The following is a 27,687-nucleotide window of genomic DNA, read 5'->3' on the forward strand; positions in this document are numbered from 1 at the left end:
CACAGACATATGACATCCACGTACACATACATACTACAAAAATACAAAGGAAGATATCAATAGTGTGCCCTTACAGTAAAAAAATGCAGAAAGGTGCAATGGTAACGTAGTGTAAGAGAGTTTCAGTGCAAGTACATTGTAGGTGCAAGTTCTCTATCTACTCAAGTACAACATGCTACACAATACTGTATATCAAAAATAGAAGAATCATTACTTAACTATACATAGACACTAATGAAAGACTTGAGGAAAATTTTACATTAAAGTTGAAAAGTGTCCATACAGGCAAAAAGAACAGGGTGGTGTATTGACCATACAGGCAAGCTAGTAAAATCAACTGGGCAGGTGGCTAATATAGCCAGTAAGGGTGGCCAACAGTGGCAATCAGTCCAGACCAGGGTAGTTTATATGTATGCATAAAGGGACCCGGTTGAAGGCATGGTAGGCATGGTTTAAAACCCTAATGCAGTAGAAGACGCACAGCCAGGCGACAGACCAGAAGCTGATGGAGCTGCTGCTGAGCCACACGAACAGGACAACACAGAAGACGAAAGGGAAGTCTGGCTGGCAGAGCACCCCGGCCCAGACCAAGGACACGAGGACCAAGGTGGAGATCTGCAGCAGGATGTTGCTCAGTGAAATGAAGCAAATGATGATGGCAACGACTTTCACACCTCCGGACCTCCACTGCTGCACCAGCATAACCCTGAGGTTGAACGTTGGCAAGCACTCCCAGGACCAGCGGGAGGGCGGTGCCACACAGGCTCAGCATTAAATCTGGAGATCCAAACATGGTTGCGGAGGCCCAGCAGAGATGGATCCTGTTGCTTTTCCTCCCGGGCCTCAGAGGAGAATGCCATGTTCATGGTCCTTACAGAAGAAATGAAGAGATTTGCATGACCCAGCATGCAAGTCTCTTCCCCTCAAGTCGCCTGTGAGTGTTCCTGCATATGGAAATAGAAATGAAACATAACTTAGATCAGTCACCTTGCTGCCTTGGTCATTTATAGAACAGACTTTGACTATAAACTGAGCAATTACAGATGTTCAGGTTGCCCTGACATAAAATCTGAGTGTTTAGTGTTTTGTTTTTTTCAAGGTTATACAGTATGTGTCTGTTATTATTGTCATAGTGATATTGCTCTTATATCATCCACACTGTAGTGTTTGGGTTTTATTCCTCTATTCCGAGGTTAGGTAATTTACCAGGATTTGCATTTCATTGAGTTGAATGCACATTTTCTTTATATAGTTTATGTAATACAGAGCAGCAGCTTTAATATAATAAATTGGCTTAGATAGCCTATTAAAGATAAAGCATTCACTAAGGCACAGAAATATGCAGCCAAAAGTGTTCAATAACTGAGATGAGATAAATAATTATGAAAAAGTTTAGGCTATTTATACATTCTGAAACCAGAGATTACAAAGTGCTACAAGGAAACTAAAGAAAGATACATGTACGAAGTCACATATAATATGAAAATTGTAGCCTAATAGTAGTAGTTACAGTAGCCTAGTAATAGTAATAGTTTGAACCAGAAATCTGATGCCGGTTAGTTTATTTTTGAAAAGCAGTCCCTGAAGGCACCATTCCCGAGCAACAACTACTAGAATATATATTATATTCATAGAAACAAATTAAACATTTTCTATGTTATATTGTAATATTTATGTCCGGACAGTTTTGGTCATGATCAGTTTATTTTTGAAATCTGAAGAACTTTCTGAGCAGTCCCTGAAGGCAGCAGCATTCAGTAGCAACGGTTTCTCTTGTTTCTTTTCCAGGGATTAGTAGAAGATTAAGATTTAAGCGGAGATAAACAACCCGCAGTCAGAAAAATATACAGGAAAAAGACAAACACATAAGTATGGCGGATATAATCGGTTCTTGGGAGGAGAAGTCTTTATATTTGACTCAAATTCAATATCTGGAGGAGCAGTTGGAGAGGTAACGTTAGCTACGTTAACGTTAAAACTGGGGGAAATAGCTAGCTAGCTAGCTACATCAAAGAATGCTAGCTAGCTGTATACATGTAGCTAGCTATCATGTGCACTTGTTTAATCTTTTACACTTGACTGATCAACGTTGACATTAAAATGTTAACATATTTAGCTACGTAACGTTAATTGAATAAAAGATACAACAAATTTAGCCAATTTAGATACATCCCAATTTAGACTTACCCACTTTAAATAGCCCTGTTGCTGAAATGTGCTAACTAGCTAGCTAGCTATACAAATAAAATAAAGCTGCCTAACGTTAACGTTAAATGATTAGCTGGCCTGTTTGCATTAGCTTTAATGTTAAATCACAAAGCAATACTGTATTAAGTGTAGTACTGTAAAAGTAAATACATTAAAATACTATAATATAATGTTGGTAAAATAAATACATTATAATAAATATAATACAGCTAGCTATAAAAACCAGAATTAATATAGCTAGCTAAGTGACATGTTACAATGGTAGAAATGCGGTATTAAATTGTTATTATTTTTTTAAAGAGTATTTTTGGGGCTTTTCTGCCTTTAACGGATAGGACAGCTGAGAAAGGGGTAAAACATGCGGGTAGTCTTCACGGGTCGGAGTCGAATCCTGGACCTCTGCGTCGAGGCATAAACCTCTACATATGTGCGCCTGCGTTACCCACTGAGTCAACCCGGCCGCGAACATTTTTAACTATGCACACAATTCTGGAAACTTGAAGCTCATTTATCAACAACAAGACTCCAGACCATAGAAACAAGATTAAATAAAATTAGATTCATTATGTTTCTATGCTCCAGACTGCTAAACTCTCGGCACAGTTACACTGTTTTCACTTACTTACACAATACAGATACTAAATCAACCAGGAATGAAATCTTAAGGATTGCCATTTTAAGTGCTGTGCTCTTCCAGTTAGGGCTGCAACCAACAGTTTTGTTAGAAAATAGCTGAATAGAAGTTCCCAGAGCCTGAGGCAATGTGTGTTTTTCTTAAACCATCAGTGCAAAATATTCAAAGACATTCAATTTAGTATTACATGACAAAGAAAAGCAGGCAATTTTACATTTGAGAAGCTGGACCCTGAAAATATTTCCATGAAAAATGCAGGGAACAATGAATATTTTTGATATCTCTAAAACACAATTTCAGCAGTCAACCCTGGTCTCATATACGTTTTTTGTTATTATATGTTATTATTTTTATGTCTTTTAGAGCAACAGCGTTTTCCCCATTGCATTTTGTATCAGCTAATTTGATTTAAAAAATATATACAAAAATCTGGATGGTATGTGGTGGAGAAGCCTCAAAACCATTTTACTGTATTTACTCATAACATTATCTCATTCATGTTTTACTGAGCCTGTTTTACAAAAAAAACATGGATTTATTGTGGGCCTTATACAGCTACTGGTTCCTAGATTTATCACTTCTTTAAATATCATTATTGATGTTCGATAAGGACAAGCTTCATTCCCAGTTTTAACATTATAAAAACTTGGATACAGGAAGCAGTTATTGCAGTTTTTTTTGTTTTTAAATCTCAGTAGATTCTTGCATACAATAACCATGTTTTCCCTAGGTTTGTTGAAGACTTAGGCAGAAGGGTTTAGAGGTCAAGAAAATTTGATGTTTTTAATTTAAAAAAAGATAATAAATACATTTAAAAAACTTAAAGACAAAACTTGCCAAAGAAGTCCAACTACAATCATTAGAGGTACTAGTAAGAGTATTTCTGAGTATCTGGGTGTCATTTAGTTTATTCGGCTTAGGTGCTGCCAAAAAACGGCTTAGGTGCTGCACCTAAGTCTTACAATGGTAGGAAAAACCCTGCAATAATATATCTTTAATCTGCAGATGTCAACTTAAATATGACGAGCTGGAGAAACAGAATAAGGACCTGGCCCCTAATTACAGCGCGCTGGAGAAGGACAAGAAAGACACCACTGAGTCCCTGAAACGCTCCGCGGCTGTAAAACAGAAGAGGATTGAAGAGCTGGCTGAGCAGCTGAAGACTCAGCAGCAGACAGACCAACAGGACAGAGAGGAACTGCAGCTGCAGCACAGCCAGCAGAAGAAGGAGTTGCAGGACCGGATCAACGGACTTCACTCAGTAAGCAGGACGATGGGTGAGGCAGTACAAATGTTTGTCACACAGCAGCGTTTTCCCTGCCATTATAAGGTTTAGGTGCAGCATCTAAGCCGTTTTGGGCAGTGCCTAAGCCGAATGAATGTAAAATCATGGAAACAGACTATAAGCATTTTCTCAGATCTAATCATTGCAGTTGTAATAATTGTATGTACTCAGACTAGATTCTTGGTGTAAAGTAGGGCTGGGACGATATGCGAATAAGTATTGCGATTCAAAAGTATTGCGATTTTCTTGTCTTTCTTTAACAAAACAAAAGTTGAATAATACACTTCTAGAGACAATATATCATGAAAAATTTCTAAAAACTAATTGTTTTCTAAGAAGAAACATTTTTTTCATTTGTAAAGAAGTACATAACATGGATTTTCTGCATCTCTTGCTTTCGGTCTGTTTTGATGGAAAACTGAATATTTTGTAAAAAAAAACACGATACATAAGATTTTCGATTTAGTGCATTGTGTCATTTGTGCAATATGTAGGCTGTTGGGGTTGGGCAATATGTTAGTTGTGCAATATCTCATTGTGCAAGGGCTAGTAGTAGTTAATGTGCTTACTATTTAGGTACCTGTCTAATGTATATGAAAGCATGTTTTGTGTTGCATGAGAGTACGTGTTGAGAGATGCTTATTTTCTGTATTTTGTGTTGTCTTTGTAAAGCTGTGGAACGGACAGAGTCCAAAACAAATTTCCCTTCAGTGACAATAAAGTATATCTTATCTTAGCTTTTCCCTACGTGAGTGACGCGCCGTGCAAATCAATGAACGAGAGACTAATTCTTCTGTTTGTGAGTTTCCTAAAATATAAAACGTTTTCTAAACAGTTATCAGGACATAGACAGCGGGGCTTTTGCTTTTCAGAGCATCGGCACAAGACTGGATTTATCAGGTAACGTCCGTATTTATGACTATTAGAGATGGCCCGATACCATTTTTTGCTTCCCGTTTCCGATTCCGATACCTGAACTTGCGTATCGGCTAATACCGAGTACCGATCCGATACCAGTGTGTCATATATTTTATTATGTTTTAACAACTGTATACTACTATCCCTGTATGGATGTGATATTAGTTCTATCTTTGTTGTCGGTCTGGTTCAGGTTAAACTCTTTGTAAAACATGAACAAACACAAACAATGAATGCCACAGAAGTTTCTTTTATTCTCCAGTCAGTTCTAACGGAAAAAGAACCTAAATAAACTACTTTAACATAGATTTTCTTTATGGCTTTATTATGTGGCTATCGGATCGGTGCATAAACTCCAGTACTTCCCGATACTGATAACAGCGTTTTAGGCAGTATCGGAGCCGATACCGATACTGGTATCGGACCATCTCTAACAACTATGCTAATTTAGCTAACTTTAGCTATCAACAATAACAGTCCGTGGTAAGGAAAGACTAGTATTGCCACTATTTGTTATAAATCGACCAGTGATTAGGGATATATGATACCACAGCCACCTAATCTCATTCAGTTGTACTGGCAGGGATACAGTAGTGCACAGAATCTCCATGGTTACCCCACATTGATTGCCTGGCATTTAATCGCGGAGCGTTGTCCTTCACATGAGGAGCGCAGTGAGACCCCGCGGATCCACGCGACTACACAGGCGAAGTGTCGCTTCCCGTGTGAAAAGCCCTTAATGGCTTCAGTATGCTTGAAATTGCTGCTAAAAGTGTGATTGTCAGATTGTCTCTGGAACAAACCAGAAGCATCCTCTCCTGTCTTCCCCTCAGTGAAAAAGTTTGAGGAGCAGCAGGAGCTGGAGGAGCAGCTGAAGCAGCTGATGCAGGAACAGTCCAACATAGAGTCTATGAAGAAGCAGCTGTTGGATCAGAGAGAAGAGCACACAGCTGCCATCGACAGCCTGATGAATGAACTAGAGTTGGAGAGGGAAAAGTAAAGTTAAACTGACAGTTTGTGTTACATCCGCAGGGGACCTTTTCCATGCTGATGTTTGATTGTTGCTTCAAAAATGTTAGTCAGTAAATGTTTCCCCTGTCCTGCAACAACAGGGTGATCGTGGAGGGGCAGCAGGCTGTGGATCGATGCGTTGAGAAGAAGGCCTCAAAGATTCTCCGCAATGAGAGAGCTCTTCACAGCGAGCGGCTGCAGCAGCTCCAGGTCCTGCTAAACGAAAACGTGGTCCTCCCAAAGGAGAAAGAGGTCTTGCAAGACAAAGAGAGGGTTCTTTGCTTTGAGAAAGAGCAAATGAAGAAAGCGCTCACAAAAATTACCCAGGAGAGTATCACCTACAAAGATGTAAGAGGACTGTTTTTGACAGTGTAACTCTAAATGCTAATTCAGGGGGCATCCGGATTTGAACCAGAGACCTCTTGATCTGCAGTCAAATGCTCTACCACTGAGCTATACCCCCTGCTTTAAATGCTCATTCAAGCACTACTCTAGGATATATGGGAGAATTGGCTTATCACTTGTTCACACCAGTTTCTGACATGCAGCAGCTGAGCAAAGAACACGTGACAAACTGATAGAAGCTTTTTCTTTCAAACTTTCCTCCACAAATGAGTGACTGGCCTCGTTCAAACCTGCAGCTTAAAAAAACTGTATTTTTTTTCTTCACCTTGGTTCTTAGTTTTTCAGTTTGTGTTGATTAAGGAATGTAAGGTGATTTTCATATCCAGTGTCTCCCAGCTCCTGTGAGGAGGGGTTCCTACAGTGTTTTGTATTTCTTATATCTGTTCAAAAGAGTGTTTTGGTGGTAAAGGACAGGTTCCCATTTATATATGGATCTTGACAAACACAAGGTTAGAAATAGAACCTCCTGTACTTTGTCCTACCTACAATATTTTGTTTAACATGGTTTTCCCACATGCAACTAAAAAAAAAAAAAAACACTCTGAAGAGGAACTGGAAGCACATGTACTCTTTCTCCCACATTAAGACATTTTGGATCTGGCCTTGCCTCACCTACAACTGCTGATCGGGCTCGCATTAGGTTGAGACTTGTTCGGGGGCTACATTCTAGCATCTGGTTGACCGGTCAAAGAGCAGCGTGCATCAAGATGGCTAAAAACATTGTTTGAGCCTTACGTGGGGTGCAGACAGGAGGCAGCCGGATGGCTGTCTCGCGAGGCGTGCTGTCTGTACCCAGCTTTTTTTTTTAGCATCTTGTATTGCTTTATGTCATCTTTTATGCTTTATGTTATGTCATTATGTTTTCGCTCTCTGTAGACAGTCTGCTCCGGGTGGAGGTTTCAAGGTTTCTTTGTTGGTTTTTGCGTATTAGAGCGTTTGGTTTACGGATTGGTGATGTACTTGATCAAGCTTGCCTTGGATATGTTCGAATCTCAAATTTCAGGGAAGTGCACAGACATCTCCCCCTTTAGTAGAGTGATTTGAAAACACCTCTGGTGACAAACTTTGCACAGATACAAGTCAGTATAGTCAAGGTCAGACATTTAAGGGAACATACACATAAAAAACATTATGTGGAGGGGGACTTTAACATCTTCCCTCCTTCAGGAGATAAAGCAGCTGAAGGAGAAGTGCCAGAAGCTGAGGGTGGACCTAAAGGACCGTGATGCCGCCTGCAAGAGCATGCTGACCAAGAAAGAGGATCTCTGGTAAAAGTTTACTCTCTTTCTATTGTCCATATCTAAGATTCACAGTTATTGGTGAACATTATAATCCCTCCAGATTCAAAGTACAAAACCCCATTTTTAATAACATATGGCTGACTCCATTTATAGACAAACACTACACACTAATGGAACTTATATTAATCTGATACAGGGGGCATCTGGACTTGAGCCAGAGATCTCTTGATCTGCAGTCAAATACTCTCCACTGAGCTTTACCCCCACTGATAGAATAGCCACTTATTGTATGTGTTGTGTTTTCAGACAGGAAATTACCTGGACAGATATTTAGAAATTCGGGTCGGGCTCGGTCACATCAGGCATTTGTTGTAAAATGGTGCTGTGACTCCTTTAAGAGAGCGTGTGTGTGTGTGTGTGTGTGTGTGTGTGTGTGTGTTAGGGGTGGGTGATATGGACAAAAAATAATATCTCAATATTTTTTCTGATTTTGACGATAACGATAATTAGACGATATCCTTTAAAAATGTGTTTTTAAAAGTCTGAGTTACTTAATCACTGATGATAATAATGGGCACAATGTTGAATGAAAACAGTTCTTATTTATTTTCTTTAACATTTAAGTAAGTAAGTAAAAACAATTCAAAGCCAAATACTAATACTAATTGAACTAGTGTAGGAACGTTGAACTCTGAGTACACATTCAGTTGTATACCTCTGGTGTAATGTAAGTTGTGCAGCATACAAGCAAGATGAAATCATAATAATAAACAAAGGGCTCTGTTCTGTAACATATTGCACACAACCATGTCCTTATTGGAAGCAGTCCTGGAGCTGGGATAGGGGAGTGTCAGGCCAGGTTCTGATAGTCCTTCTACTTGGCTGTATAGTCCTTCTGACCGGGACTTATGCTGGGATCAGGAATAGTTGGATGTGATCTGACTGGCCCAGGTGAGGGAGAGGTGCAGTTCTGTATGCTTTCTTGATGTTAGAGTATACATGGTCTAGTGTGTTCTTCCCTCTAGTAACACAATCTACATGCTGGAAAAAGCTGGGGAGTACAGACTTTAAGGACGCCTTGTTAAAGTTCCCTGTATCCTCTCCAGGTGATCGCGCTGCAATTTGTTCACTATGGTTAGCAGTGAGCCAAACTTGTGCTACCATGTGTTACCATCGGGGGCTATGTAGACGGCAGTGTGCTGTTTTCGTAGTAAATAAAATGGTCAGTATATTACCGACAGGGCTCCAGGTCAGGTGAGCCGTGCTGGGCAACGATCCTGCAGTTGGTACTCCATTCATTGTGCACAAAAATGCAGTCCTCCGCCTCTGGTCTTGTCTGAGTTATTTTCTCATTCTGCCGGTAGATAGCTAGCTCGGCGTGCTAGCGCCGACAACAACCTGGAGGGCTCGGTCAGGCTATGTCCTCCGGGATGTTATGTGCCGCCTGGAAGGCTCTCGTAACGGCTGTGTTGTATCATAGTCCTATTGATTAGTTCAGTGTGGCTGTACTTGTATAAATATACACCAACAGGAGAGCTAGTAGCCGCTGCACAATAGCGCGCCGCCATCTTTGTTGACATTAGTGAACGTGTAGCGTTCCAATGCGTGTTTTGAAGTGTTTTTTTCTAAGTAATTTAAATACTCGATAATGTCAATTTGCACTTCGTTAACACAACAATGACGATATTATCGTAAACAATATATATCGCCCACCCCTAGTGTGTGGGGGCAGAAGAGAGATAGAGAAAGAGGAAGCAGAAGTGTTGTATGCGACCGGTGCAGAGTTGGTGGATTAAGTTAAAGTTTTGTACACAGTGTGTGCGGTGTCTGAAATAAACCCCAGACTGAAAGCCAAGTTCATTAATTTGCTGACCAGAAACGGGATATTAACCCCGACGTTATTCATTTTATAACGTCGGCCCTGGAGGTAACGGGTCTCCCCTGGTTTTCTGATCACGGTTGGTTTACGAAGCAAGCAGGAAAGGTTAACACATTGAACATTTTAACAGCTTATTAACGTGCGCTTGTTACCCTGTGTGCACTGATGCGCTCATCTGTTGACATTTCCGAATGCCTAAAGCGGGCTTTCCACACAAAAACGTAGCCTACATGTGTTATTAGTATGATAATCTTTTTTTATTTTAACGGCTTGGGTCGGGCTCGGACACAAATTTCTTAATGCCTGTCGGACGCAGGCCGGGCTTGGACAAAAACATTTGGCCCGATCCGGACTCTAGTAAGCTCTCGAACACACCTGAAATAATTCACAAAAACACTGATGGATTGAAAGTAAATGTTAATAACAGACTTTTAACCTTAATCTGAGACAGACCTCAGGAGGAAAAAGTGTATCTTCTGACCAGAGGGACAGAAAATGCCTTGTTTATAGTTTTCCCAAAACAAGACCGGATTAGCTTAAAAAAGCATTGGCTGATAGTGATATGTGCAAAACCTGCCTTCTCAATATATAAAATGTAACCTAGACACAAGTAGTGTCAACAAAACTTATGATCTCCATCTGACTAGTGTTATGTTATCGCAATACACAACGGGTCACAGTAATTAAAACTTGAATAAATGATAAAAACAATGTTTCATGAAGGTTTTATTTAACATTTTCATCATCATATTTTAACATTGCCCAAAAAGTGTAACATTTGTCGACATGCACCAATAAGCTTCATCCCCCGCTACCTAACAGTAAGCGCCTGGACTCAGTGGACAAGGACAGACGACAAAAAACGGCCGAGGCAGATCAGCTGAAGGTGGAGCTCCAGAGGGAGAAGAGCAGGAGGAGGCAGATAAAGAACGTCATTCAGGAAGCAGGCATCACTCTCAGCCACATCTTGACGGTAAAAACACACAGTCCCGTCCAGGAGCATCTGGACAGATGATTCAGTTCCTGCTGCAGTATCTGATAGCTAGAAAATTCAATATTGCACACTCTAGGCTCTGAAATATCATCAGTTGTATTCCAGAGAGGGGAGAGGATACATTGGTTATTGGTTCAATTTGGCTGGTTTTAACAGACAAACACCCAATGGTGGAAGAAGTATTCAGTTCCTTTATTAAGCATCTTTAGCAAGTAACACTTTGACATACAATAATGTCAAACACAATGTCAAACTTGCTTTATGCATTAACATGTTGGCATTATTTTCTTGTTGTGGAGCTAATTTTGTATGTAAAATGTTTTGTCAAAATCTGCAAAGTAACTACAGCTGTCAAATAAATGTAGTGGAGTAGTAAGTATAAAGCAGGCACATGATACATACTGAAGTAAGTTTCAAGTTTAAAACTTAAAAAAGCAAACCTTTGGTTTTGTAACCAAGGTGTAATATATAAACATTTAGCAATTCGTACTCAGATGCGAAATATGTTGCGTCTCAATAAGAAGTATCTCGACCAATGAGATGATTTCTGATTATGGAAGCTCTGGTGTTGTCTGTCCTCTGCAGGAGTTAGACAAGCCGTCCGAGACTGAGTGGAAGATCCTGAGGCTGCTGGAGATCCTGGAGAGCACCGCCCCCCCCAGTGACCAGGCTCCGCCCTCGACAACTCACCTGAGAAGAGCAGTTGAGAACCGAAAACGCAGATCACTGACCCCAAACCAGCCAGGTACTGGAATAACCTCTCCACTGGACTGTGTGTTTTATAGCAGTGGTGTGAACACTGCTGCTGATTTCCTGATAAGAAAAACCCAGAACACACTGCAGCTGTTTCCTAACAGCTGCACAGTGAGCTGGATCAGAGTCCTGCTGAGGCTTGAGTCCCACCAGAATCTAATTAGCTATTAACTGGTCTCAACAAAATATTCACATACAACAAAGCGTCAATTTTCAGCCGCTGCAGGCAACTAGTGCTGAAACAATTCCTTGAGTAACTCAAATAATTTGATTACAAAAAATCCTTTATGCAAAATTCATTGCCTCGAAGCTTCGTTTAATCTTTAACGTTGTACCGTTCACTGTGTTTCCGCACGGATGATTATTACCAGCGCACAACGGGCTGACGCTTCTGTGGACACAAGACTGACGGCGCAGATTACAAATGAAGGAAGACAGCGAAAATAGTGAGGGGTTATGAGAAGAGACGGGCGAGAGAAAACGACAGAAAGTTTGGGATCATTTAAAGCTGCAAACATGCTGCTACATCATCTCAGTAGAAAACATCTAGTGTACTCATCCATTCCACGGAGCGAATCCGACACGAGGTAACATACAGTAAACACCTGCTGCTCTCGTCCACCGCGCTGTTTTACACAACTACAACATGCAACCCTGCAAATAGCGATGTTTTACAAACAATTTAAAACGAAAGCTAACTGTTTTTATCTATTAGTTTGCTACTAATCTTGAAATTTGGAAAAAAAAATTTTAACTTAGCTGCTGCCAGAGTTTACGGTCAACCTCATGGCTACTTAATATGCACGTGAATGACGTCATCGGACCATGCCGGTGATGCATCGGTCTGCATTCTTTATTCTTTCTCCTCACTCAGTATTAGGCTTCTGAAAATGTGCCCCCCAGAACGGTGTAGTTGAATGGACCTGCTGTAAGCTTTGTACCATCACATTTACCCTCGGGTTAGTGAACAGCTCTTTTGCATATCCAGTGAAAAAGATTAACATTTGGGCTACCAAAAATGTACTTTCTTTTTTAAGGGTCTTGGTGGCCCATGCGGCTGTGCTTAAAAATATTAGCATCTATCTCTGTCAATGTATGCAATTTGGCAATAAAAAATTTAGCTTTTTCTAAAAAAAGGAAACCTCTCTTTTTTATATTTACTTTTTACTATAAAGCAAAAGTATTTCTTATCCGATTACTCGATTAATCAATAGAATAGCTGCAGCACTACAGGCAACTGTTTTCAACAAAAAAGCTTGAAAAAAACCAAGTGTACACAAAGCTTGTGTCAAGCTGGTGAAGAGAGTGGAGCATTTAGCTGCTAAAGAGCCCGATATTTTTCTCAGGAGTTGGTAGACACCAAAAATAGAGCTAAATGGAGAGTACATATTGGAATTATATCGATCAGGTGGCCAGACAAATGTTGCTCTGTGTTGTCGAATGGGTAAATAAGCAAGTTTACCATATCTACTTTATGATAAGATAAGGGGTGAGGCTATTTGCACCCCTGGTACAATTAGCAGTGTATGCTATTCGTATCCTGGTGAAATCAGAAATGAATGCTATTCGTACCCTGCCGGTGCACACAGCAATGTGTTCTATTAATACCCGTCTGGTACAAATATCAATGTATGCTATTTGCACCCCTGTGCATTTACAGTACCTTGGCATATATTTACACACAGTTATCCATACTACTCATGTATTACACCTTTTTGGAATATTATTGCCCTGACATTCATACACTAACCATTATGGCTGTCAACGAATATTCTAAATTAGAATATATATTCGAATAGTTTTTAAAAAACAAATTTCGAAGGTGAAAATTAATATTCAAATTAAAAAAAAAAAAAAAAAAAGTGGAAAAAAACGCTCGCGGTAGCAGAAGCTGTCTTGCTGTCTGCTTTGCTAGCGCGCCTGAAAGCCGTTACATACTGGATGCAGCCCAGCTGGCGCATACAAATGTGACATCATGAGATCGCCGTGACTATTTATACCTGCGCTGGTGCTCGCGACACTAGCTGCAGTCTTCTCCTGAACAGCGGTGGCGCTAATGAGCAAAGGCTACCGACGCTGCCCTTTCTACGGACTAGAAGAAGAAGAAAAAGGTAAACAACGGCAGAACTGGCAGCAGCATTGCCATCAATGCTTCAATGTGATTCACTGACCTACTTCGTCGGATCGAGCCTTTCATTCACCATAAAAGAGCTCATCTTAACCCGGTGAGTTTACCAGAGAGACCTGCAGTCACTCTGAGAGTCCTGGCATCCGGTTGTTGGTGAACTCATTCAGGCTCCTGTTTCCGCTTTGTCGTGCACCATTGAAAAAAAAGAGCCGTGCGCGACCTCGGCTCGGCCGGATATTGTATCATTTTGACGTCATGATGTCGCGCGCCACCTTGGATGCATGCGCAACTAGATGTTCGAATAGTTTGAATATTCGGTGTTATTTTAGAGGGAATATTCGAAAGTCATTTTTGAGCAATTTTGACAGCCCTACTAACCATAACCAATCCCACTCCTCTTGCCTAAACCTAACCAACCCAACCAGAGCAGGCATATTCATGAGTCTTCCCCTACCACCAGAGCCTACTGCAAAAATGATTTTGCGTTCGCGAGCCCTCAAACTTGTTCTAACCACTCACCTAGCAGTTCATACTGGATGTCATACAACTGTTTACCACTTGGTGTATTCAAGCCTCGGTTGCTAGGTAACCATACTGTATACAAAATATAGGTACTAATTAACAAACTTTTGTTGTATGCTTTCACTGAAGACAGAAAGCGCAACTGTAGTATACATTTCCCGCTAGAAATTCAATTGTTATAAACTTTAGAGACAAAACATTCTTAATATGCCAGTTTCTGTAGTCATGGAAGATGAACGTCGGCCATGATTTTGGTGCACGCGGAAACGTGTTTTTGTTGTTATGTCACAGGGTGTAAATAGCTCAGCTGTGTGGCCGAGGCTATTCGTACCGGGGGTGCAAATAGACACTCCGTAGGATAAGATAAGATGTCATGCATTTACATACAATGAGATTCCGGTGCACTACCTGAGACTGTGCTCAAAAATATACTTTAAACCTATATTAAATATACCTATCAAACATCTCACATTTACACACATGCAACTCATATACACAATTGTCAACATGTTAAAAAGTAAAAAAAGTCAAGAGTGAAAAAGTTTTGTATATTGCACCATTTACAATAAATAAGTGTGTGTTCTCAGCGTATTTTGTTCAAAAACATAAGTTATGAAAAAAATAAAATAAAGGATCTGTCCATCTCTCAGGAAACTCTGCAGTCAGAAGACCCCCAGCTCTGTCGTGTGCTCCTCAGCAGGCTGATCCAGAAGCCGGAGCCTCTGCAGATTGCTGAACTGAATCCAGCCCACAGTAGGGAAGATCAATGTTGTTCATCCCACCGCCCCATTTCAGAATAAAGGTTTTAGTCACTTTAGTCCTGCTTCTGTTCTGACCGCTGATCTATTTGTGTAGACTTGTAGATTATTACTGTTTTGAGTATTTACAGATTGAAAAGAATTTTTTATATTTATGATAATTATTCTGTTGACAAATTACTGTCAGAAAATAGTGGAAAATTAAGTTTCCAGATTCCTGTTTTTGTTGTCTTTTTCTGTGAAGCGTTGTGTTCTCAATGCTTTATCTGTAGGTATGTGTGTGATTCTGATGTTTTCTTCAGATGTGTATGTTGACAGTTTGATAAAAAGATTTTTAAAAAGGAGGTGAGGCATTTAAATGTCACGTCATGTGATAAAAGACCTCTGCGTAGGATACACCAGTGTTTCCTTGCTCCTTCAGAAACCTCCTCTCTCGTCCTCTCCTCGAAGTGCATTTAAGGGATCGGAAGATTCTCCATGATGGAGGAGGGGAAACAATTTCTGGGTCACAGGAGGAGAGAGGACGAGGAAGCATAAGTTAGCGTAATGAAAATAACCCAGTGACTCACTCACAGACTCCTGCCTTCATTAGTGAGATGATTTATCATAATTACAAATATAATGTAAAGATATAATATAAATAATGTCGTTTCTTAGACACTAGTTGAAATGAAATTGTACTTTGTGTAAATAGAGTGAAAATTGGTGCAAATCATGTGAGGACAGGGTCTTCATCATCATGTGGTCATTGGCAAGTCAAACCTTTTCACGATGACTGACTTCTGCTGTAAAGTCATTCTAAAGAAAACTCTGAACCACAGATAAGCCAAGCAGATAAAAATGTGTTTACAAAATGTTGGCCCAGGCCGAGGCCAAAGGTCAGACTGCTCAACCACGACGGCCTGCTTACTTTGAACTGTCGACACCATTTAAAAATCAGTGAGCCTCACAGCGAGGAGAGGCGGAGTTCTGGGCAGACAGAGGATAACAGGCGCTGCAGGAGAGGACTGAAAACACAGAAGGAACCCTGTGGAACCGAAGCATCATGATGGAGCTGTATCTCGACCTGCACTCCCAGCCATGCCGCTCCGTCTTCCTGTTTGCCAAAGCGGTCGGGATTCCTTTTGAGTTTAGGCTGGTGGAGCTCGCTGCAGGTGAGACAGACACACACGGGGACGAGATCTTTTGAATGCATGCATATCTGAGTTCTGTATGTTTAAGTAAGGCTTTTAGCTCACATTCTTACTTAAAATAATGTATTATATATATAATAATATAATATTTTGAGCTTTTGGAAATGTACAAAAAGTTACCAGATGTCTGTAGAGTTTGCAGAGTTTGAGTTCACTGGCCTGCAAACTTGAACTGGTTGCATAAACTCCAGCCCCTGAACTCTGCATAGTTATAATTGTAGTTCTTTATCTTTGTGTTTGTAACTCTGTAAACACATTTTGCAGGAGTTGAAGGTTGAATGTCCCTCAGGCCTCAAACTTGTTCTGTAAGCATGAACATTTAAAAAAAAAAAAAACACTCCTCCTCTGGGCTATCAGTTTACATTTCCACATTTTACCCAGAAAGCTGACAGTCCCATTCAGCGAGAAGTGGATTAACGTTCCCTCCTAGATAAGCGACTTTACAAGCAAACAGTAGGTGGGATATTGTAGGTCCAAGGTCAAAGCATCCAGACAAAACATTACTGCGTCCCTGAGGTGATTGAGTATAACAGAGACGTGTTGGGGAAAGAAAATAAAGGAAAGAGAAGCATTTGAAAGCAGATGAGAATAAAAAGGGGAGGGAGAGTTTAAAAAAACACCATCATTTGTTTCATGTTTACACAATCAGATAGACTATTCATCTATTTTTCTCCAAATGGTGGAACAATTCTTTTAACTTAGTTATGTGCTATGTGTGCATGTATTCTCTTTTATATTTACTGTACATGGCAACACAAACAAACTGAGAGCAGACAGTTTGTCTTCATTTGAACACACGTGTGATCCTCATTTGTGTGTGTTTGTCTCAGGGCAGCAGTACAGCGAGGAGTTTGGAAAAGTCAGCCTCATGAGGAAGGTTCCTGTCATGAAGGATGGAAGCTTCATTCTGACGGAAAGGTACAACAATGATTTGGGTTTAGGATTAATAATAATAATAATAATAATAATTATACATTTTATTTGTATAGTGCTTTTCAAAGTACTCAAAGACACTTTACAATGAAACCATGTTAAGTACAATAAGAGCAAGTGAAGCAATACAACAACACAACATGGTTTAATGATTAATCAAAATAGAGACTACACACAGGCTCGTCCTTCTCTATTCCACTTCTTCTTCTAAACTTGGCTTGGGAACCAGAGGGTTGCCGGTTCAAGTCAGGAAGAGTTGCAACAAAGGTCCCCACGGGGAGCTGTGACATTGTGGTTGATAGTCTGCATTTTAACCCCATGATTAATCCATTAATAAGCAGTAAAACTGTTGTTCTGTGTTGCAGCGTTGCAATCCTGAAGTACCTGGTGCAGAAACATTCGTCATCAGTGGCAGATCACTGGTATCCTGCTGACCTGCAGCAGCGGGCTCGCGTTAATGAATACCTGTCCTGGCAGCACATGAACCTGAGAACTCACGGGTCCAAGGTCTTCCTGCTCAGGGTACGAGTCCCAGATCAACCCGCTGACCTATCCTCACCTGACCCACTTCAGTACACACATTTCAACACCCCTGAAATGAGGGCTGGGCAATATATCGTTATTTTATCAGTATCAATATGAGGCTAGATACCGTCTTATATTTTGGATATGACACAAATGTTGTCTTTTCTTGGTGTTAAGGTTTTTGAATTTACCAGACTGTTCTAGCTGTTCTTTAAGTTGCCTTTTCCCATTTAGTCATTATATCCACATTACTGATGATTATTTATAAAAAATCTCATTGTGTGTATGTTTTGTGAAAACACCAAGTCAACCCAATATTGATATTGAGGTATTTGGTGGTCAAAACTTTTGCGATATTTTATTTTCTCCATATCACCCAGCGCTACCTGAAATGTATAGTTACATAATAACTGATACTCTCCTCCTCCCCATGCTATTAAACTAAGTTTAGGGTATTAGCATTCTAACGTTTGCAAATTAGCTCTAGCTCTCTGTTTCTTTTCTTTGAATATGTTTATCCTATGCACCAAACACAAAGGCAAATCCCATGTAGGAGAAAACCTATGTTTCTCTATGTTGAGATGTCAGCCAAACGACTGTCAGACATTGTCGTCTCTAGATCAAGGACTAAAATCTACTTAAGTACATTAAGAAAAGTACCAAACTCTACACAGGTAAACATTTGAGACTACTTTTATAAATGCACTTACAGAATATTAATGAATATTATAAATTATGTATTGTGTGCAGCTAAGGGAACAACAACTGCTACCACTACATTGACTGCTGCTGCTGATACTACCAACGTGTCATTGGTCTTTGCAGGCTCTGTTTCCTGTCATCATGGGCTCGGAGGTCCCGAAGGAGAAGATGGACGCTGCTGTCGAGGATCTGAATCAGTCGCTCAAAATGCTGGAGGACTATTTCCTGCAGAACAAACCATTTGTCATTGGTGACAAAATCTCTCTGGCTGATCTGGTGGCTGTAGTTGAGATCATGCAGGTAATACTTCTACTACATTATCCAATCCAATCCAATCCAATTTTATTTATATAGCGCATTTCACAGATAAACAAATCAACAAAGCGCTTCACAAGGTACATACAAACAAATAAACAAATATGGGGTAAAGATATTTATTATCTACTACTACTACTGCTAAGAACATGTAAGCAAAAATGTCTACTTCTAGTCTAGTACTGCTGCTACTAATTCTACAGCTGTGACTTTTAGATGATGATTTCACAACAAATGGTGTATTTTCTTTTGAGAATAAATGTCATTTTTTTTCATCACTATATGCACAACATAAGGATAACAATAACCTGGTGAAATTAACCAGGGTGTTTTTGCAACTTAATGTAGCTACTGTAATGTAACCATTGTAATGTAGACTAACCTTAAAAGGCACCAATGTTACACATGAAGTTCAGTTTACCTGTCATGAAGAGTACTAAACCTTGTTTCATGTCTTCTGTGGTTCTGGAGGAAGTTTGCTAAAGTTTGAGTTGTATTATGATGGTAAGAGAGATTAATCACAGGTGCTGACGGTGCAAATATCTTATCCTTAATTTCTTTAGATACACTCTCATAGGGGTGGGAGATATTGACAAAAATGAATATCTCGATATTTTTTTTCGATATCGATATTCAGATGATATTTTTGAAATCCTTCTAGAAGTTAAAAGAAGCTCTGTTCGGAGGCTATTTCACTGCTTCTCTTGGGAAAATGTACAAGCAAGATGAAATCCTAATAAACAAAGGGCTCTGTTCTGTAACATATTGCACACAACCATATCCTTATTGGAAGCAGTCCTGGAGCTGGGACAGGGCCGGGTCAGACTAGGTTCTGATAGTCCTTCTACTTGGCTGTATAGTCCTTCTGACCGGGATTTATGCTGGGATCAGGAGTTGGATGTGACCTGACTGGCCCAGGTGAGGGAGAGGTGCAGTTCTGTGGGCTTTTTTGATGTTAGAGTATACATGGTCTAGTGTGTTCTTCCCTCTAGTAACACAATCTACATGCTGGAAAAAGCTGGATGGGAACAGACTAAGGACGCCTTGTTAAAGTCCCCTGTATCCCGTATCCAGGTGATCGCGCTGCAGTTTGTTCACTATGGTTAGCAGTGAACCAAACTTTTGCTAACGTTAGCATCGGGGGCTATGTAGACGGCAGTGTGCTGTTTTCGTAGTAAATAAAATGGTCAGTATATTACCGACAGGGCTCCAGGTCAGGTGAGCCGTGCTGGGCAACGATCCTGCAGTTGGTACTCCATTCATTGTGCACAATGTTATTTTCTCATCCTGCCGGTAGATAGCTAGCTCGGCGTGCTAGCGCCGACAACAACCTGGAGGGCTCGGTCAGGCTATGTCCTCCGCGATGCTATCAGCCGCCTGGAAGGCTCTCGTAACGGCTGTGTTGTATCGTGGTCCTGTATTGATTAGTTCAGTGTGGCTGTACGTACTTGTATAAATATACACCAACAGGAGAGCCGCTGCACAATCGTGTCTTTGTTGACATGAGTGAACGTCATAACGCGCAAGGTAAGAACTAGTAGCAGCTTACTCTCGTGCCGGACGATCGTGATTTTGTACAAAAAATACAGTCAAACAAACCCCTACAGTATTAAATTCGCTACATATATTTGTTTAGAAGGTTATAGTGTGCGTTATTTGTTTTCTCTTTAACTTCCTTCAGCTCTTTTCATGTTTGGGGGGTCGGATTGTATAAATTATGAAAAATTCGATATCCCAATTTTGCATATCGTCCAGACAACAATTTGGATATTATCGTCTAAACGATATATCGCCCACCTCTACACTCTCATTCTGTAACTTCACACTGTAGCAATTTCAGTGTCCTTCTTTATGGCCATCTCAGTTAAGAGAAATGCATCAAATCTGTGGATCTGTCCTGTTCCCTGTGTCTTGGAAACATTTAAAAGATTATAGACAGTTGGTCCACACCCCAAACCACAAAATTGTTATTTATTCCTTGATACCTGTTGACTGGAATATTGCAGCTCTCTGTCCTGTTTACAGCGGATTCAAAACTCAGCTGCCAGGGTTTAACTGGAACTAAGGCTACATCCACACTTTTCATTTTCATTTTAAAAAGAAAACAATCTCTGTCCTTACGTGCATTTTAGCACCATTTCAGAACTCACCTCGGTCCATATAACACATTTTAAAACGCATATCAGAGACCATTCACGACATGTGCGTTCTGATGTAAACACGCTATAAGGCTGAAAACGCCGGTGGGCATGGGAATTGTTGCAAATTGCTCGACTAATAGCTCACCAATCGCACATGTAAGCAGTGTTATTGTTTTCCTAAACCCAACTGTCCGATAAGCGATTATATGTTTTGATAACATGCCAAAATGGCGTAAAAATTGGTGTGTCATATACGCAAATACGCACTTATTGAGATCAGTCTGTAACCCGTCCGCTGGATACGGCGTAGACATACACGCAGATAGCTCAAAATGTGAACAGATAAGACGCCCCTTGGCTTCAGAAAGTGGCGTGTATGTTTACGCAAAGTCATGATGTCACGTTGTCTATTGTGTTTTTTTATCTTATGATTTGTTAAACTGTAAAGCCCTTTTTCACCGTGTGTCATAAAAGTGCTACATAAATAATATGTATAAAATGTATTATATCTATTATTACGCCATTAATGAACTTTCATTTTTGTTTTAATCTCAACTCTCTCTCTCAACTTTATGGAAGTGCAGAACTAAATTGCTGAAGAACTCCTTTAACCAAAATAACTAGTAATAGTTTTCATAATAGCTTATGGGAAAATTAGGGATTTGGTAGGAAAGGTACAGCCAAGAATAGATGTATTGGTATTAGAATGTTCTGAAGACCCTGTCGGCATGTTCAGTGACCTCACGAGGGAACCTGACACCAAGATTGACAAAACTGTGGTTTAGACATTTTATCCACATGTAATTGTAACGTCATTTGAAAAATGTGTGTATTGAGGTTGTGTTTGCTGTGTGTTTTGCAGCCTGTTGCTACCGGCCTGGATGTGTTTGAAGGCCGTCCGAAGCTGATCAGCTGGAGAGAGCGAGTGAAAAAGGCGCTTGGTGAAAAGTTGTTTGACGAAAGTCACGAGGTGATCATGAAGGTGAGCAGCCTGCCACATAAGATGCAGAACAACAGCGAGCTGGAGATGCTCAAACCAAAGTTTCAGAAGATTTTCAGCTGAGAACAAACCCAGATGATGCGACTGTCGGTGTCAAAATATTATCTCAATTGGATTTTAATTTCATGGTTGTATGGTGATTTTTATCAGCAGAATGTTTGTGCCGGTTTAATAAAGTACTGAGGAATAAGTCAACCAGCTTCCAGGTATTAAACTCTTTGTGCAGCTCAATGTGTAACTCAATTGTCTAAAAGATTCTTTATTTAGATAAAGACTACTGTTAAGTCTCTATCTGCAGAAATTAAACATACTTTGTTTTGCCAACAAAATAAAAATCTTTATTATCATGCTATACATTCTGAAGGAAATCTCAAAATTTACAAAATGGAAACTGGAACTTTTTTGTTCACCAGTAGAATGATCATCATCACGTTCATGATCCCTACACCACAAATACTAAAGTAATGGATTAAAATTATATATAACAAACTACATGTCTGTTGTTGTCAACTTATAAATGACTTTCTGAAAGTAGTTTTTACATTTAAAGGGATCAGTTGGATGTACGTATTTAAGGTTATATGACTTACACGTCTATGTAGAAAACATGCTGGAGTGAAGGTAGGAAAAAAACAGACATTTTAAGGTTTATTAACACATTCCTTATGAGATGTACAATATGTAAGGGGGTAATGCCTGACGAGGTGTCCATTATCGCAGTTGTTTTGGGGTGTTGCCCATGTTTGTGCCAATGCCCTTACGTCGACCCTCTCACTGTTTGTTTTCACTTCATCAAAGTTAATTGGAAGTTTGGTCAGCTTAAAATGTCTTTTTTGTGTTCTGCCAAAAAAGCTAGCGCTAGTATTAGCTTGTTACTTACCAGCTCTGTGTACTGCTGTACATGCTGACGAACGGCACTAGTACACGGAGGTCCACGTTTACCCGCCAGTAAAACTCCGCTGGATGACTCGTGTCATTTCCCTCTTAAGCGTTTAGCTACAGTAAGCGCAGTGCCATTGATACCATAGAGACACTTCATCCTCCCCAGCTCCTTCCTTTTGTCTAAATATGGTCACTTCTGGCTCCAAAATAACGAGATGGCGACGGCCAAAATGCAAACTCCCAGCTTCAGAATGGCAGTCCACAAACATAAGGGTGAATCCACCAATACTACGTCCATTATTTTTTTCAGTTTATGGTATAAAATGAGGTGCTACGCTGCTCCCTAAGCACCCAGGTTATAATCATCCAGCTTAATGTTCTCCTGTCTGCCCGACATCTTCCCACTGCTGGCCTGGAAAGACATGACAGCACAAAAAGGTGACTTCCTGCATCACTCCACTCTTCAATTAATGCTTAGTGCTTAGTGCGTAGTCTAAACAACAGACAAGTGTCAGTACCTTATAGTAGAAGTAAAGGGCAGCGTTCACTAACAGCAGGGTCAGCGGCAGAACAACCACTCTGATGATAAAAGGTGTCGGATCTGATGAAACACATGGACAGTCATCACATCACAAAACATGAGTCCAACAGCTCCAAATACACAAACTGTAGCCCGGAACAATGACGTAAGTCGTCACAGTGTAATTGCATAAAACAACAACATGCATTGACGCTATTGTCAGTTGATCATTTTTACTCAGTTTGAACCAATCGTCTTTTCCAAACCTGTACACAGTCAACTCACCTAAAACGGTGAGAAAGAGCAGACGACTCTCAGAGGTGAAGTTATGAGAAAAAGCATAGACGTGATAAACACAGCTGTAGCTTCCTTGGTGGGCGGGCTTTGCAGAAGGAAACAGGAAGTGGGCAGAGTGATTGACAGCTGACTGGGTGTAGTTGTGTGCTGAGTTGGAGGAGGTGAAGGTGAGCTGGAAGGAGCCTCGTGGGTACTGGGGCTGGATGGAGCAGCTGATGGTAAAGTCGGAGCCCTTGGGCACCTGAAACCCGTCCTGCTGGGCCTCGGAGATCTCGTCCTTGGAGGAGGACAGAGAGATGTTGGTCTGAAGCAGCAGGTCTGTGTATACAGAGATGATGAAATGTTGAAAACGGATGTGATATCATGGGTTTGACAAACATCATGACATGATGTCATAGATAATGTCACTGATGGGCTTACCTGAGCAGGTCAGATTCAGGATGGAGGAAGAGTGCCCTGATATTGCACATTCCCTCAGAGCAGATCCAGACTGAACACAGTCAGACTTGATCCTCCACACAGGTCTGTCTGAGGACACCTCTCTCTGGCCCACAGAAACAGCAGAGCCACAGTCCAGATGTGAACAGGCAACAGCTGCTTCCTTCAGGGTCCAATCAGAGCGTCTCACTGGTATCCACTCTCCCCGATGTTTCACCTCCAGTGTTCCTGCACAGCGACTGTCTCCTCCCACCAACCTGACAGGCTCTGAACAGAAACAACAAGGGTCATCAGTAAAAGAATGAAGTGAGTTTCATTAGAACAGAAATTAACCAAATCAAAGCTGCAGCTCCTCTTCTACCTGAGCAGGTGAGTTCAACAGCTTTGCCCGGTCTGCAGGTGTTTCTATCTGAGCCTGAGCTTCTACAGTCCAGGAGAGCAGACTCGTTGCCTCCACACTGGAACTCTTTGGTCCACCGTGGAGCCTCCACTTGTCCATAGAGCACCCCTTGGAGGACTGAAGGAGACCCACAGCCAATCTCCCTACAGACCACATCTGCATCCTGCAGGTCAAAGTCAGCTTCACACACTGAGGACCACCTCTGATTAGACTGGTTCGTCTTCACCTCCAGTCTTCCTGAGCACATGCTGATCCCATCCACCAGCCTGACAGAGTCTGGAGAGATGATAGAAGATAAAATAAAGAGAAATAAAAGACACCAGACACAAAATAAAACAATGTTGTGAATGTGAAACAACAATTCAGTGATTCAAACTGGACTCGGCACATTCCAACATAAGTTCATCATTAACAACAGAAGACATATTTATAACACCACAGAATGCAGCAATGTTACTATTTAATACACCAATTGTCCACACATCTGATTTAAGGCAGCAGTTCATCAGACTCTGTCACGGCTGCTGGATGTGTGTCAACCTGGGGTACAAAACTGTCAGATTATATCATAATTGATATCATTGATGGGCTTACCTGCGCATCTGAGAAACAGGAGGTTGGTAGAGGAATCTGATTTTGCACACTCCCTCAAAGCAGATCCAGGCTGAACACAGTCAGGCCTGATCCACCACACAGCTATGTCTAAAGAGTTCACTTTATGTCCTACAGAAACAGGAGCGCCACAGTCCAGCTGTGAACAGGCAACAGCTGCTTCCTTCAGGGTCCACTCAGAGTAAATGTCACCCACGGGTCTCCAGTCTCCCTGATGTTTCACCTCCAGTGTTCCTTCACAACGACTGCCTCTTCCCACCAACCTGACAGACTCTGAACAAAACAAGAGGGTAATCAGTGAAATAAGTGAAATTAATTAAGAAAAGATAAAACTAAAATTTGACTGCTATTTTTGCTTGAATGATTCCTTTATTATTCTTTTCATTCTCTATTTACCTTTTGAGTTGTGTTTTTCTTCAGCCGGGAGTCCTGAGGAGACAATCAGAAAGTAAACGTCATACTATAAAGGCAGGAATCACTGTGACTGAGTCCTTGCGGCTGTCTGTCTGTGAACAAGGTAACCTGCATAAGCGAAAGACGTCACACATAGCACAGTTTGGAAGTTCAGGGTGACAAAGACGATCACGTAATAAAGTAAACAAGCCAGGTTAGCCATCTGAGCTAATGCGTGCCGCTCTGCTCCCCGTCTCTGGAATTCATTACCACCCCAATTTAGAAACATCGATTCATTCCCCCATTTCAAATTGCAACTCAAAACACATCTGTTTAAAACTGCCTATTCCACTTTATGTCAATAGCTCTGCCTCTTTCGGTTGTTGTTATTGTTGTTGTGTTCTTATTTTTTGCTGTTTTTAAATGTCTTATGTATCACTGTACGGTGTCCTTGAGTGCAGAGAAAGGCGCCTTTAAATAAAATTTATTATTATATTGACAACTGCAGCGCATAACGCTAGCTTCGCGTCTTCCTTCATAATAAAAGCCAAACCTATATTCATTCAGAGCATTTTGCTAAAAGGAAACACAATAAAATAGTTCACACTACACTAACAACATTTTGCTGACACTACATATCAAACAAAAGCAACACACTATGTCATACTAAGTTGAGTGGTAAATTCAGCACTTGTAAGAAGAAGGCAGAAGATAATGTCATCTTTGAGCCTGACTGCGCAAAGCCTCTCTTCCTCTGTCTCATTCAGACTCACCCAGGGTCCAGTTGTGTAAGTGTACTAACTTATATAACTAATAACATTACTGCTGGCAAAATACCCCCGCTGATTAGATCCATACTTAAAAGTGCTCATATTATGCTTTTTGGCTTTTCCCCTTTCCTTTATTGTGTTATATATCTTTTTTGTGCATGTTATAGGTTTACAAAGTGAAAAAGCCCAAAGTCCACCCCAAAGGGCCTTACCATCTCCAACAGAAAACACTGTTCACAAACTGCTCCAAACAGCTCTATTGTAGTCCAGCCTTTACTTCCGAATGACGAATGTGCATCACTTTGTAACACACATTATAATGCTCACCTAGCTGCTAGCGTTCCATGCCCTCATACTCTGCTTCTGACTGGCTAGTAGTCCTTACCTAGGTACTGCACATGTGCGACTCCCAACAAAGATGGAACAGAAGTAAGATGCCTCACTCTGTAGCTAAAACAGAGAGCTCAACACACAGGGTGAAAAGAGGAGCTGCAGTCCCTCTGAGGGCTGAGTCCGTCTTTGTTCTCAGCCTGAATCAGGTGGTTGATTAACACATATTTTTGATAGATAGATAGATAGATAGATAGATAGATTAGTAGATAGATAGATAGACATTTATTGATCCTTTTGGAAATTCATCTTGCACCATACAGCTCAATATAGCTCAAATAGACAGACAGACAACAGACCATAGACAACAGACAACAAGACCACTAAACCCTCCCTACCCCAACCTCAAAGATACTCCGATGACCACAAACTAAGTGACAAAAAGACTACAATAAGATGCAAGCGACACAAAAACACTAGATGCAAAACGACTAAAAGAGACACAAAACAACCACAAGGAGACACAAAATGATGACAAAGGCACACAAAACTACCATAAACAAATGCAAAACGACTACTGATTGGATAAAGCAGAAATAACAATTGCTTAAAAATAGATTCAAAAACTTGGTTTGATTTGATGAAAATCTGAAGGATTTTAACTTTAAGATGTACGATTATGTCCATTTTCCATTGCTTTGAGCCTCTTTATGAAATAGGTCCATTGAAGATGATATTTTAGGTGTTTTCACATCTAAACTGTTTGGTTAGGTTAAAACAACTGTTTGCCCGGTTAGTATGGTTCAGTCTGGCTGGTGTGAAAGCTGTCAATTTAATCTGTTTGTGTTGCTTTTAGTTGCATATCAGTCCTGGCCGCTGTGGCTCGTACACAAAAGATAATTGTTAATTATAAATACACTGATTTGATGTCAAAAAAGAGGGAAAATTACATAAAGAAGAGAATAAAAAACTAGATTTACTGGCCAATTACTGTGTGTGTGTGTGTGTGTGTGTGTGTGTGAGAGAGAGAGAGAGAGATCTTTGTTCTCTGATTAAAAGACAAAACACATATTTGAAAAAAAACCACATTATCGTTAAAGCAGAGTCCTACCTGAGCTCCACAGCAATAGAAACAGCACCATCAGGTGATCCATGTCCAGGCCTGTCTGTCTGTCTGTCGGTCTGTCTGCTCTCTGATATTAACATTTGCAGTCCTTAGTGTATATCTGCATACAGGAAGAGGTGGAGCTTTACTGGATAATGTCTGATGGTAACATCAGACAACTTTGTGGGTTTATGGAGACGGGGCTGTTGATTATCTTGTATGAGCCAATATGACCATCTGATATTTTGATGATGACACGTAGGTTAGTTACACTATAGCATGTGATGGTAAGGGGACTGTGAGAGAAAATGGCTTAAAAGAAATTGTTGGCGTTAGTGTTGCCTAAGCGTTACCTGGATGTAGAATTTACCTGTGTTTTCGAGGAAATATCCCTC

The 27,687-nt window shown here is 40.6% G+C and overlaps 3 protein-coding genes and 1 non-coding gene across 8 annotated transcripts; 2 read left to right on the forward strand and 2 right to left on the reverse strand.

Moving 5' to 3' along the window:
- Positions 1–1,666: 1,666 nt before the first annotated feature.
- Positions 1,667–15,760, forward strand: cfap157 (cilia and flagella associated protein 157). Of its 3 annotated transcripts, XR_003692571.1 has the most exons (9): positions 1,667–1,951; positions 3,848–4,119; positions 5,879–6,041; positions 6,158–6,404; positions 7,629–7,729; positions 10,404–10,554; positions 11,161–11,320; positions 14,629–14,780; positions 15,677–15,760. XR_003692571.1 is itself a non-coding variant. In XM_028577971.1 (8 exons), exons 1-8 carry the CDS (start codon positions 1,872–1,874, stop codon positions 14,712–14,714), a joined length of 1,260 nt encoding a protein of 419 aa, XP_028433772.1. In that variant the 5' UTR covers positions 1,667–1,871; the 3' UTR covers positions 14,715–14,795. The 3 variants fall into 3 exon arrangements, 2 of the variants coding, with proteins under 2 accessions (XP_028433772.1, XP_028433773.1); XM_028577971.1 differs by lacking the exon at positions 15,677–15,760 and having other exon boundaries at positions 14,629–14,795; XM_028577972.1 differs by lacking the exon at positions 15,677–15,760 and having other exon boundaries at positions 6,158–6,266; positions 14,629–14,795.
- Positions 6,448–6,519, reverse strand: trnac-gca (transfer RNA cysteine (anticodon GCA)). Its single transcript has one exon. It is a non-coding gene; the product is annotated as a tRNA-Cys (tRNA).
- gstt1a (glutathione S-transferase theta 1a) lies at positions 15,725–21,735 on the forward strand. The gene is made up of 5 exons (XM_028577973.1): positions 15,725–15,890; positions 16,760–16,847; positions 17,228–17,384; positions 18,213–18,389; positions 21,408–21,735. Exons 1-5 carry the CDS (start codon positions 15,782–15,784, stop codon positions 21,606–21,608), a joined length of 732 nt encoding a protein of 243 aa, XP_028433774.1. The 5' UTR covers positions 15,725–15,781; the 3' UTR covers positions 21,609–21,735.
- Positions 15,782–27,354, reverse strand: LOC114555522 (scavenger receptor cysteine-rich type 1 protein M130). 3 transcript variants are annotated; one of them, XR_003692570.1, is made up of 9 exons: positions 27,299–27,354; positions 25,091–25,123; positions 24,677–24,967; positions 24,044–24,358; positions 23,665–23,949; positions 23,233–23,562; positions 22,946–23,028; positions 22,426–22,839; positions 15,782–15,884 (listed from the first exon to the last, which is right to left on the reverse strand). XR_003692570.1 is itself a non-coding variant. In XM_028577970.1 (8 exons), exons 1-8 carry the CDS (start codon positions 27,339–27,341, stop codon positions 22,771–22,773), a joined length of 1,449 nt encoding a protein of 482 aa, XP_028433771.1. In that variant the 5' UTR covers positions 27,342–27,354; the 3' UTR covers positions 22,181–22,770. The 3 variants fall into 3 exon arrangements, 1 of the variants encoding a protein (XP_028433771.1); XR_003692569.1 differs by lacking the exon at positions 15,782–15,884 and adding an exon at positions 18,144–18,314; XM_028577970.1 differs by lacking the exon at positions 15,782–15,884 and having other exon boundaries at positions 22,181–22,839.
- Positions 27,355–27,687: the final 333 nt, after the last annotated feature.

This window comes from Perca flavescens, chromosome 5 (genome assembly GCF_004354835.1).
Source record: "Perca flavescens isolate YP-PL-M2 chromosome 5, PFLA_1.0, whole genome shotgun sequence".
Lineage (NCBI taxonomy): Eukaryota > Metazoa > Chordata > Actinopteri > Perciformes > Percidae > Perca > Perca flavescens.